Raw genomic sequence first — 13,842 nt, 5'->3', positions numbered from 1 at the left:
ACGGTTTAGGATGCTGAGGTCCAAAATGGGCCTCAAGTCCCCGGTCTTTTTTGGCACCAAAAAGAATCTTGAGTAAAGTCCCTAATCCGATCTGGTCTGCAGGGACCGGTTGGATGACTCCTTTTTGCAGCAGCTTTGAAACTTCTGAGGCTGCAGTATCCCGTTGACTGGGTGGCGGGTCCGGGATTTTTTTGGACTGAGGGGGGGAATGAGAGAATGGGATGGTGTAACCTCCGGCGATAATTCGAAGCACCCATCGGTCCTGAGTGATACCTTCCCAGGCTTTTAGGTGCTTGAGAACCCCGACTGGCTCCGGAGCTGCACAGTCGGGCAATCCCTCAGGGACTGTGAAAGGCTGAAGAGCCACGAAAGGACTCGCGGTCTCCAGTGTTGCGAGGGCCTCTGCCACCTCTGGGACGGCGCCTTCCAGAAGAATTTCCCCCTCCCCTGCCTCTGGAAGGGGAATCCTCCTGCTGAGAGGGGTAAGGCTTCTGAGATCTACGGAACCACATTTTCCCTCCTCTTTTAGCCTTGGGATAAGGCCGAAAGGGAGTGGAAAATCGTGCCCCTATGGCAGTCAGAGTCTTACCCTCCTGTTCACAGCGGGTCAGTGTGCCCTTTACCTTGGGTCCAAACAGGGAGGACCCATCAAAGGGGGCGTCAGCAAAGGAAGACTTAAAGGCCTCCGCGAAATGACACAGGTGGAGCCAGGCTTGTCTCCATAGAGCAATGCCTGTACCCGCCGCTCTACTCGCCCCTTCGGCCGCATAAGAAATGAGCCTCATGGACGAGTTTGAGATGGACGACATTGTAGCCAGCTCCTCAGGCAGGTTACCCAAGAGGGTATCGGATAGTTCTTTAATCAGATCCCTCTGAAATCTGGTAAAGTGCGTAAGGTAGTTCAAGGACCTCAATGTAAAGGCCGCTGAACTCAGGGTGCGCTTTCCGTACCGATCCATGCTCCTAGACTCCTTATTAGGAGGATGGACGGACGTCGAAGCCTCTGCTACATCTTGCTGGGTAGCAGATGCCACCACCAAAGCATCTACAGCCACACCTTTAGTTAGAAACTCTTTTTCGGGGGGTGCCGAGAGGAACTTATTGGACGAGCAGGCACCGGTTCCACAGAGTCTGGGTGTTCCCACGCCCTTCGACAGATCAAATCCAAGAGCTCATCGAAGGGCAGCGACACCCAGGAGGCGGAGGGCTGAGCCCCGAAGGCCTTCAGGAACACCGACTCATCAGCAGAAGGAGGTTTGGACTGCCAGCCGCCTCGTTGTTTTAGGGCTTCCAGGATGTCTGCAAAGGAGACATCATCCAAGGACGACTTAGGGGACCCCTCTGCATCATCGAGATCAGTGTCTGACATGAGAGACTCATCAGGGGAGTCAACGTGCTTCCTCTTGCACGATCTCTTCCTGGGGGGTTCTTCCGAAGAAGCTTCAGAAGAACCACCAGGAGGGGGAGAAACCCCAGTGGGGGTAACCTCAGGCCCCGGGGTTCCGCTGTCTAAGGACAGGGGGACTGCCGAAGACCCAGTCTCGGTATGCAGGGAAGGAGCTGGGGAGACCGTGGAGGTAGCCAAGGAAGATTTGGCTAACGCACTCCTCATAGCCCTGAAGGCGGGACCACCAGAATCCTGGGAGGGTCCCACTTCCGTGACCATGACTGACAGTGGACGGCACTCCCGCCGCCGACGCACCAAGAGGGAGACTTGGGACCGAAAACATCAATCCCGAAGCCTCCCCCCAGGGCCGACGGAAGAAGTCCGTGTACTGAACTCCGACCCAAGAGCCGGAGTTGGAGCAAGGGTCGGGCCCGACCCTAAAACCTCCACCGGTTCCACCAGCACCGGCTCCAACGGTGCCGAGGCTGTTGGAGGAGGAACCATAGTAGGGAAGTGGACCATCGGCTCCGAAGCCGAATGGGCTGGAGCCAAAACTAGCTTTTGGAACACCGGAGACTGGAAGAGTCTAAGGAGCACCCTGTCGATGTCCGAATCAGACATCTTGGATGATCTGGAGGATACCGATCGGACCCGAACTGATTTCTCCATTGGCTCCAAAGGACTCGGGGACCGGCTCCGAATGGACTCTACCACTATCGGCTCTGAGGGAGATCTCAATACAATTTCCTTCGGTGCCAATAAAGACTTCGGCTCCGAGGGGGAAGAGTCTGAGCCGGTAACCCTTATCGGCTCCAATATCAGTGGAGCCGATGAAGGCGACCCGCCTCTCGATGCCCCAGTCCTCGGCTCCGAAACTAGAGGGGTCGAGGCTGGAGGCATCGAGGCAGACCGTTCCGCCCTCGGCTCCGAAGTCCATGGAGCCGATGGAGAAGTCTGCTTAGATTTTTTTAGCAGTCGGTTCCGACTGACTGGTCGGAGCCGACGCTTTCTTCTTTTTTGAAGGAGAAGGAGAGGAAGATAAAGTCTCCTCGAAGGATGGCTTAAATTAACCCCTTCAGGATTAATTTGTTTTTCCTCTCCTGGAGGACTCTTGATGAAAAGGCGTGACACACGCTACAAGATTCTTGTAGGTGCTTGGCGCCTAAGCAATAGACGCACGAGGAGTGGTCGTCCGTTATGGACATTTTATAACCACACCTCGTGCACTTTTTAAACCCGGAGGGTCTATGCTCTTTGGACATACTACTTTCGAAAAAAACAGTACCTGTATAAAGAGAAATACAAGAACTAAATAGTTCAATAACAATAATATAAAAAGTTTTTTTTTTTTTTTTTTTTTTTTTTACACAATACAGTGACGAGATCACACAGACAGACAGAGAGAGTCAAGACCCTCTAACTTAAACGGGCACTTGACCCACGAAAGAAACAGTGATAGGAAAGCAACAGGGGAAGGCCCCCTCTAACTAAAACGGGAAACCTTCCCTGACGAGAAAAAACACGAATTTCTCAACAAAACTAATCAATACACACTCGCATGACAACAACAGCTGTTAAAACAGCTTTTGGGTTTAAAGCAAGCACATTTCTGACAGAAAAAAGCCTAAATAAATAGTACTTAGCCCAGCCAAGTTGAGACCACGTCTAAGCTTTGTAAGCGGCAAACGAGATCTGGGGGATTAGTGGTGGTGCATCCTGGGATAAAGATAGCTCAGCCAATAAGAGGCCTTGCTCTATAGCATAAGCGTGCCGAGTCGGAGCCGAGGGATTGGCTCCGAGCCCATCAGTACAGAATGTAGGCGAGATAGGATCACATAACATCACCTCTTTTAGAAAATGAAAATAGTTGTGCTCAATTACAGTCGAACATATGTAACATATATCTTTATTAGCAATTCAGGAGAACTAGAGGCTAGGCACCTAAATTTAACATCTACCATCTTCAAAGCTTTAGATTTGACATCCTTTACATTCTTTGAAACACATATCACTGTTTAAAATTTCCAGATCTTTGCGCATCTGTCAAAAATATTGACAATTATATTACCAAAAGTGATAACCTCATCAACTGTAGCAAGATCAAAAACATACCACTTTTATCAGAGTTTAATCTATTCCTTTTCAAATAATCATTAAATGTAGAGATAACTTATAAAATGCATAAACATTATTTCATAAAATGTCCAATTTTAATATCATTTGCATACTTCAATAACCAACAATAACTTAACGGCAAAAGAAAAATAACTATATAAAAATGAAGTCCTAAGACCAAGCCCTTGGGACACCACAATATATGATGGACCAATTTGAAAAGTGACCAAGAACTTTAAGTCTGTTTTTTTAGTTTTTAATCAAACACGCACCTATTTGAAAATATAAGACCTGACACTACGATTAATTAAGCTATGAATTACTGTATACTGGGGTGCACTACTAAACACTTTGCCTACATCCAAAAATACAACAGTCACACAAGTTCTCTCATTTATGTTAAAAGTGTACTAAATTGGTAAAGGTAGACTTTTTTTTTTTTTTGAAACCATTTTGGTTGATGTCAATACTAGGCCCTATTCCAGTTCTATTTTCAGTTGTTTTTGTAGACATCTATCACAATATTTCCCAAACAAGGATGTCAAACTGGCAGGCCTATATAGCAAACTAGACCCGCAACTACCATCTTTATGAACTGGCACAATATGTGCTTACCTTCACAAATCGGGGACAATCCCCACTGCAGAATATAATTAAGCAAGAATGTTAGAAATGTATTGATATTTGCTCCTAAGTATAAACATATGTACCAGGGATATCATATGGACACACACACACACACACACACACACACACACACACACACATACTGCTACTTGCATTTACCATATTTTGTGATGACTAATCCTCAGGGGTATTTCTTCCAGATCTAAGGAAGTTATCATCACTCTCTATTCCTCCCTCATCAGGCCCATAGTAGAGTGTAATGTAGCTATCTAAGCATATGCCCAGCCTGAGAGACCTTAGAGTTTCCTCACTAATATAATCAAAGGCATTGTATCCTTGAACTACCCAGACCACCTTTAAGTGCTTACTCTCTTTTCAGTTTCTTACTGACTCTAGACAAGTGAACTTTGTCTAGTTCTCACAGTCCTGAAGGATCCAATCTTATGTGACTTCCTGCATATCTGCAGGGTAGTAACACTCTCAACACGTGCTCTAGAGATCTTAACTTCCACTGAAACATAAATAGAGGTCCTGCTACAGAGAGAAATATATCTCATAGAATCCCTCTTTCATGGAATGGGTTTCCTTTGGATGCAAAGCAAAGTGGCTCCCTGATCCTCTAAGTATAACCTGGATGAATAAGTGGGTAGTCATAAATACACTCCTGGTCATACCTCTCAAGCCCTCAATTAAAGAGGTTGGAATTGTGTATAAATCAGTTGTGTCAATGGGTACCTAAGATATGGGGTATTGTGGTTAGGCTACTAATGGTCCCCTGGATCAATTGCTTAGTATTGACCTATGATGCTATCAATGCCTTTAGTTATTAATGGACACACAGAACTGATATTATAATATCAAAAGCACCATTAAAAGGTAGAAAAAACAAATTCTGTGAAATAAGAATTAAATAAGGTGGCGACTTCTCGGGAGTTATTCTTCATATTTTAGTTACATCACTCAGGTGCACCTGCTATTAACAATGTTTCCATAGTTGTACAACTACTCACATGTAGCATCTTCTTTAACTAAACTGACTTCACAATGTGCCTTGTCAGACTTAACAGCAAGCACCACATTCTATATACTTTACTGAAAGATTTATAACTCTTGATTTCTATACCTTTTATATACTTTACATTTATACCTCCTTATTTTTACCTTTCAATAGTTTATCTAGCTCAGAATTCCACCACATCGGGAAAACAACATTACTACAAACCCCTACTTAGATGTCTTACAACTGCCCAATAGTCTAATGGAAGTAGATTCAAATTTCTCGCAAATGTATTGAATTGCATGCACATATTTCTTCCCAACATTTTCCATTTAGGCTGGTACTGATGTCTAAAGGTTTTATTGTAGAAAGGACAGATCAAGTTATTTCTAGTTATTTCTATTTTACAAGATGGCATTACACATAGAACAAAGAAGTGACAAGATCAGAACTGCCCAATAAGGTGACTGGTTTAAAATTAGACACCCTATCAGGAATATTTGTTAGTAACAAATTCAAAATATTATTATTTCTTGTTGAAAATGCAATTAACTGAGAAAAAATGTTTTGATCCAACAGATCAAGGAATACACCTCTCATGATGTATATGTAACTAAGGAGCATCCAGATAATGAATAGGTAAATTAATATCACTTAAAATTTTGGTTTTCCAAATTTTCAGTTTGGGCTTCCAGAAACTGAGACAGCATAGCAATATTACTTCTTGGGCTTTAGTAAAATGCAATGAATTGTAATCTCTTAGAGTTTAGCAGATCATCAATTACAGTACTGAGAATGTCCATTTCTGTATTAACATACAATGATTTGGCAAAAAAAGATTCCTTTCCAAAAATAACACCAGCCCCCTCTAGTGGTATGTTTACACAGACAAACACATTTATACCACTAGATGTTTATGTTTTAACACTGCCAAGCTTCAGTGAAGAACAGAACTTTATTCCCACTCAAATAAGCGATCAAATATAACTCATCAGCCTTCTGCATCAGACTACAGGAATTTGTAATTGCATCATACATTTTGAAAAGACTAAATGAACACACTCATCATAGCACTCATGCAAAGTTTTTTCCTTACTACTTTTATTCTCTTCATGATGCAAGAGAAGTCACATATCTGAAGAGTTTGTTCATGTTCTGTGCACAGAGTTACACATTTTCATAGGTACGCAGTGACTTGGTACAATGATCAGCATGCATACAATATTCATTAATGACTGCCTCAAGCAAAATAAAAACAATTACTTACAAAAAGGAAGGAGAGAAAACTCCTCCATCATCCTCCTCATCATCATCATCATCACTGGACTCAGAAGCTGCTCCACTACATTTGGCACTTGAAGACCTCTCACAGGAGGTGCTCCACTCCACAGAACTGGTCAGGACAGGAGGAGGAGCATTGACTTCAATGTTGTCTCCCACTTCCAGCTCACTAGTCCCTTTTGGCTGGCCGCCATCTGAGCATAAATTTTTTTCTTTGGCACTGTATTCATCTGGGGCCCTAACAACTGGCACCTCATGCCTTTCAATCCAAGCATTGTAATACCGCACAATATTCTCATGGTTCAATCGTGAAAGCAAAGTCACTTCGCCTTTTATTCTTCTAAACTGTCTGCTTGCAGGATTTACCTGAATACGCTTCACAGCATAAAAACAGCCATCCAATTTGTTCTGCACCTTTAAAGAAAGAAAGAATGTAATGACTTTCTCAGTATCATTCCTCTGGTTGACATCTAATAGTGCTGGGTGTAACATCTGTAGAAAGCAATCAGCTTAATTTATATACCTAACTTGTACATTGCAAGTCAATGTGTCTTTTGCTTTGTGTATAAAAAAGAAATTCTAGAAAAGAAAATACATTAAAATACTCAAATTCTGTTCCTGCAAGAAATCTCGCCATTACAGAATCACCATAAATTCAGGTAAAATACGACACTTTTCTCAGATGTATAAACTCCACATAACTGAGCTTCCATTGGTGAGCTAAATAACTGAAACAAAGGCAAACTGAACATTATCATCCATAGGTGAGTTACACAACTCCCTATCGAAATGTTGGCACTCAAAATGCTGACAAGTCGAAAAAAAAAAACAGGAAAAGAGCAAAAACAAAGATCACTCTTCTCCTTTAGGAGGGCAAGTCCCCCTGCATTCCCTGATATGGGGGCAGGAATCCACAACCCTCAAAGTTATACATACCAACTCCTAGGATCACCATATCTCACAGAAAATGGAATATTCCAGGAAATGGTCATCTCAGACTTAGTATATTTGAGTCTGTTTTTTAGCCATTTAGTCTCTGTGTTTTAGGGCTCACTCTAGCGTGTCCTGACATTTCAAATAGTTACTGAGTTGCACAGTACAGCTGTGTGGTCAAGTTACCATAAATGTAGATGCTGGAGTGTGGTCAATGCTGCTGTTCAGTCAGAATTTTACAGCCAAACACTCACCCCTGCTATGTCAGCAAGCATCACTTTCACCTCCACGTGCCTGGTAAAACAACTAATGTACGTCTAGCCATCCCTAGATCTTTCCTCTTCTCCACCTCAGGTTTAACAAGTAGACCAAGACTAAGTTGACCAAAGGCCTTGCAACTTCAGGATGCCTGAAGTGTCTCCCCACCCAAGCTCTGATGCATAGGTTCATAGGTAGGTACTAGGCCATTGGCCCTAGGGCCTATATAGGCCTAGCCAAACAGTACCCTGGCTTTTGCCACTCAAGAAAATAATTTTCCTGTGCCCCTGTCAAGCAGAGCCACAGAAGTGATCCCCGGGGTGAATTTCCTATCTCCCATGCAATCATCCAGATTTTTCTTGAGTGCTAATGAGGAGCTTTGTTTGATACATATAGGTAGTTTGTTCCAGAGTATAGAAAGTCTCTGGGACAGGAATATATCCCTCCAGCATGTTCTGTTTATTGTGGTGACAAGGTTTAGGTACCCAGAGTGTGCAGCTTGGAGGGACTGGGATTTCTTTAAGTGGAGCATGTCCAACAGCTTTGGGCTTGACATAGCTTTGTATGTTAGGCAGAGATCGCCTCTGAATAGGCGATATGCGACAGAGTAAAGCTGGAGGTTTTAAGAGACATTCTGCATAGGGCATCTGTCGGAGGCCGGTAATCCTCTTTGTGAGGTACTTCTGCGGCCTTTCCAGTTGTTGTAGATGTCTTGTGAGGTACATACCAAAAGGGGCATTGTACTCTATATAATGGGTCTAATGAGTGATGAGTAGAGGGGAACAATGACCTCTTTTTTCCTGGATGAGAAACCTTTTGTGATGAGGTGTGCCACATAGAAGGATTTCCTGGCAACTGTGGTGATGTGATTATCAAAGGAGAGACTACTGTCCACCTGTGTCCCAAGGTTTCATCACATTTTCGGTGTTAAGTAGACTACCACCTATGTGGTAGTTCATGGGTACAGAATTTTTACCAAAAGAGATGACAATGCACTTTTTGACATTGAGCTTGAGGCCATGGCTTTGACACCAGGCATCTGTCTCAGTGAGGCCCTTTTGTAGGATGTCCACATCTTTAGGAGGTTTTATTATGGCTCCTAGTTTGCAGTCATCTGCAAACTTCGTTAGTCAAAAGACCTTCTGTGTTAGCCTTTACTTCACAGAAGTAGATACCAAACAGGAGAGGACATACGACTGAACCCTGTGGTACTCCACTTGTCACTGGTCTGAAGTTGGATTCAGAGTCTGCTACTTTCACAGTGTGGGTTCTGTCAGTGAGCCAGCTGGCAACCCATCTTGTGACATAGGGATTTATACCTAGTTAAGTGAGTTTATCTATAATTCCAGAGTGGAGGATGGTGTCGAAAGCCTTGGCGAGATCTAGATAAGTTGTGTGAACCACCTTACCCTCATTTACGGCTTTGGTGACCACTTCAAAGAAGTCTATCAGGTTTAGGAGACATGATCTGCCTTTTACGAACCCGAACCGGGTAGGGTCCAGGGTTTGGAGATTACCAATGTCACTGTTTATAAGTTCCATGATGATACGTTCCATAGCCTTGCAGACAAGGCTCGTCATGCCAATAGGGCGGTAGTTCCCAGGGTCCGTGGTGGCTCCCCCTTTGTGGAGTGGGATAACCGTTGCTGTGCGCCATTCAGTGGGCAAAAAGCCTGATAAGAAGCTATGATTGAACATGGTACTTAGGTGGGGTGCCAGTTTGTTCTGTAGTTCATGTAGAATGCAGCCTGGGATGTTGTCAGGTCCCATGGATGCTGTGTTCTTGGCTTTGGAGAGTGTTTTTTTTACCTGTGCAGCTGTGACTACAGGAACTTTGCATTCTTCGGTTATAGAGATGGGCCCTTTAGGGGGTGAGAAAGAGGTAAAGTTAGCACTGAACCTATCTGCCAGGATGTTGGCAATATCAGTTGGTTCTGCACATTTAGTGCCAATGTGCTGTAACTCAGAACAGATCTGAGTGTTGCCATTGAGATTCTTGACATAGCTATAGAATGCTTTTTGGTTGCCTTTAGAATCAGTGGCGATTTTGTTTTCGTAACTATCTTTGGAGGACTTTATGAGGGATCTCATCTTCTTACTGAGTCTGACCACGGAGTTCCTCCAATCATGGGATTTTACTCTTTTTTGCAACAGCTTCTTTCTTCTGCTGTAGAGTTTGTTTATGGCAGGGGACCACCAGACTGGCTTCCTTTTTTTAGAGGATAGCATCTTGGTTCCGTTAGGGATTGCACGATCCATACACTCATGTAAGTGCTTATAAAGTGCATTTGCATAAGATTCAGCAGTCGTACCTATATCGTCCGTCAGCATGGGTGTCGTGAAGTTTACCACTTCTGACTTAAGAAGCATGAAGTTGGCTTTGGAGAAATTTTTTACGGTGGTTTACCTAATGGAGGTTGGGGTTGGGATGGCCATCCATGGATGGGGGTGGCATCTGTGAAGAGTTCCTGAGATGGCTGACGTATGTGAAAAGGAATACCCGGATTGAGAGAAAGCTACCGAATTCACCAGTAAACTTCCAGTTTGAGACATAGGAGTAGAGAAATGAGATGGTCCAGTGGGTGGAAACACTGAAGCCACACAGATTTTATGTACCACTGAACTGAAACTTCTTCATATGGAGCCTGGCCCAGGGTAGCGTGGGGATAGTGGGGGTCATGAACTCCACAGATGTGAAAAATACCCTGGCCAGAAGACAGGACAGAGGAATCAGAAAAGAGAGAACACTTTGTGATGGCCAAAACCATGGAGGCAGAAAAAGATGCCAGCACATGAAAAGTCTGGAACTTGATCCTGAGATGGAGTCAACATTGACTTCTGAAGGTTGACAGTGAATCCCAGGCTGTACAACAGACGCTGGGTAAAATGAAGATCCTGCACCAACTTGGAATGAGATGCAGCCTGAAGCAATAGGTCATCCAGATAAGGAAATATCTGAATAACCTGAAACCTGCAAAAGGCGACTACAGGGGCTAGACATTTTGTGAATACCCTTAGGGCTGTTGAAAGCCCAAAGGGCAAAGCAGACAACTGAAAATGAGAGAAACGCAGAAATGCAAATATTTCCTAAATAGAAGATGTATAGGAATGTGCAAGTAAGCGTCTTTCAGATCCAAAGAAACTAGATAGGCTTGGGGGAGCAACAAGCAAAAGTGTCTAAAGAGAGCATTTGGAATGAAGGCACTATGAGAAAAGTGTTTAGAAAGAAAAGATCTAGGACAGATCTCTAATATCCCCCTTTCCTTGGGACCAAAACATCCCAGAAGAAAACCTGGAACCCCACCCAGACTGTGGAACCAGTTGAATGGTACCTTGGTCCAGTAAACCTTGCAATACCATGTAAAATGAGGAAGCTGTTCTGAAAGGGGATGAGTGAGGAATTCTGGGAGGAGAAGGAAAGGGCCTTCCAGGTCATAAACTACCCTGCCTGATGATGGACAAAACCCACCTACCTGTGGTGATCAGCTGCCTAACAGAGAGAAAAAGAAAGCCTGGGGGACAAGGGAACCTGGCTGAGGGGAAGGGAGGGTTGGCAGTTGGATGGGTGCACACTTGTCAGGAAACGACTACTACTGGGGTCTGACCAGGCTTATCAAAAAAAAAATCGTCCAAGAAGCCTTCTTCCCTCTGGAAGACTGTCCAAGTAGCCTATGCACCAAAGCATCAGTCTTACTAGAACAGTTCCTCTGAAACTCGGGGAATAGGTGAGATAAAGATCTGTTTCAAGTATTTAATGACCTTACCCTGATCCTGTAAAGTCTTGAACAGAAGACCCACAGCAGTCACAAACAAATCCTGGTTATCCAAAGGAGTACCCAGAAGTTTTATCATTTGGTAAGGCTTGAAGGCAAAGCTAGGAATAGCACCTAATCATAGAATCAGAAGCAGCAGCCCTCGAAGATCCATCACCTGCATTTAATACTGTGAAGGCAACCTGAGAAATGGAACTGAGCAGAGAGAGTGAGATGAGGCTTAACCCTCAGAATCAGGCATGTCAGAAACATTTTTGCCACTTGGGAAAGAAGAGACAAAATGCACTTAGTCATATGGCTCTGGTAAATGACGGCCCTAAAGGCTAAGGTAGCAGAAGTGTACACCTTTTTGTCACCTCTTTCCACGGCTCTACTGTCTTTATCTGAGAAAAGGAGCTTGGAAGAAGGCAACAGCCTGAAAGGCTAATCAGTAAAAACCAAAATCACAGCAGGATCAGAGGAAGGGCATTTATACAGGAACTTACAGGCATCCTGCACCTTACAGAACCTATCACATTTCTTAGGAGCTGGAGGCTGAGAATCTGGTGTCAGGGAAGCAGCAGAAAAGGTATTTAACAAAGCAGCCAACACTGGAGGGGATAAACGAAGGTTTAGGAAACCCCATTTGTGACAACTCAAAATATCTCTTCTATACATCTAAAACTTGGGAGCAACCCCATTTGAAATGCTCTGTCATGTGCAGGACCAAATCACCAAAGGAAAGCTACTCCAAAGGAAAAAAAAAAATGACAGATTTCTCCTCTTTAGATCCACAATTTAAAAGAGAAGGCAATTGAAGAAATAGGCCAAGGAATCAGCCTCAGAATCCCTGTCCAAAGAGTCTGGGTCCTTAGCCCTCTTAGGGGTAGAAAACCAAGGAGGAGCATGAACTGAACCCCCCCCCCCCCAAGGAAGCTTCAATGCCATCAAGGCATTGAACAAGCCTTGAGTGAAGACCTGACATTCCCTCTGTGGATACCTATGAGCAGACACCACATGCCTAGTCTTTTGCCTTTTCTTCATAAGAACATCTGCTCTGACAAAACATGGAGGTTCAGACTCTTGCCTGGATTCAATTAAAGTGCCTGGTACCTCTTCCCATACAAAGATCTGAGGAATCTCCCTAGGCCCCTCAAATATAATCAGCCATGGTTACCCCTCAATACCCACAGTGGATGTCTGCAAAGCCTCCGAAGACGTGAGAAGAAGAAGCTTCCATGCCACCCACTCAGAAGGTTGAGGCAGATGAAATCAAAGATAACGCTGGGCTGTCCTCTGAGTTCTCACTCACCTCAAGAGAGATGTCCAGTGGAGACTGGACAGCAGCAGAGGACTCAGGCCTAGAATTCTTGACCTTCTTTAGCGGCTGCTGTAACTCGGGATAAGCTGATTCTGTCATGGTACCTTAGGCCAAAAGCTTGAAATGTTGGTTTTCAAAGTAACTGGAAAGTGAAGAAAGGCAACTATGCAAGGTCTTGGGAACAAAAGCCTAACAGATAGAACACTGTGTGGGACACACCTAAGCAAAAACAGACCTCTATCATGGTGGTCCTTATGGGAAATCATTCTACCAGAGTCACATTTCCCCTTCCTGGATAACATGTAAACCATTAAACAATATAAAGAAAAGAAAAAAGAACCTTAATGGGGTACTTATTTGTAGGCTTGGTAACACCAGCAAAAAGAAAGTTATTCAGACCAAGATACAACAACGTTGTTCAGAATGGCAGCAACAAAGTTCTGCCTTGGGAGTACATGTACATCAACTTTATATCCTACACTGACACGGGAAGCATATGGCTGACATACGAGGCTCCCTAAGAAACAAAGACTTTGGTACACTGGCTGAACGTTGGTATATCCAGCAGTGATACGGGAAGACATCACCAGAGATAAACCTTGTCCTAGCCATTGACATAAGGCAGCAATGCTCTGAGAAAGTGTGCTTAGAAGACAAAGTAGATGCTTTCGGGATATTTTGTGCACTGACCTGTTTTAAGAAAGTTGTGGTGTTTGCTATGGCTCTGACATACTGACGCATGATTTAGTCCTGCAGATGTTTTCCACACAGTTTAGGGCAGAAATAAACACATTATGCTATCCAATTACAGATGTTCTGTTGAGATACATACAGCTCTTTCTTTTCTCCAAATGCTACAAACCGCTACCTCTTGCACTGGGAGTACTTGCTACCAAGTTATCAATCTCTAGCCCAACTTCAAGAGCTCAGAAGTCGCCCCCTTCCATGCATGGTGATGCCAGGATGTACCAAAAATAAAACAGACATTCGCCTAAGCTATTTTGGATCTTTCTTTTCCACAAACCCAAGGCATGAACTTGAAAGCTACCTGTAACACTATGAGCAGAGTGATCAACCGAAGAATGTGTTCTCATGGAAGGGAGAGGGGTGATGGTGAGTAATACATCTCACCAACTCCTACTCATATCTGAAGTCTTCTAAGGCCCAAAAC

At 43.9% G+C, this 13,842-nt stretch overlaps 1 protein-coding gene across 3 annotated transcripts in view; it reads right to left on the bottom strand.

The window, feature by feature from the left end:
- Nucleotides 1–13,842, bottom strand: part of EIF2AK4 (eukaryotic translation initiation factor 2 alpha kinase 4) — a 3,701,979-nt gene that overhangs the window by 2,692,546 nt on the left and 995,591 nt on the right. For all 3 annotated transcript variants that reach the window (XM_044073832.1, XM_044073831.1, XM_044073833.1), the window contains one exon: nt 6,394–6,821. In XM_044073832.1, coding sequence (XP_043929767.1) covers nt 6,394–6,821 — 428 coding nt within the window. The remainder of the gene's footprint in view (nt 1–6,393; nt 6,822–13,842) is intronic.

Source organism: Protopterus annectens, chromosome 6.part0 (assembly GCF_019279795.1).
Source record: "Protopterus annectens isolate FY-2018-M chromosome 6.part0, PAN1.0, whole genome shotgun sequence".
NCBI classification, from domain to species: domain Eukaryota; kingdom Metazoa; phylum Chordata; order Ceratodontiformes; family Protopteridae; genus Protopterus; species Protopterus annectens.
This window is presented reverse-complemented; position numbering and strand designations above follow the sequence as displayed.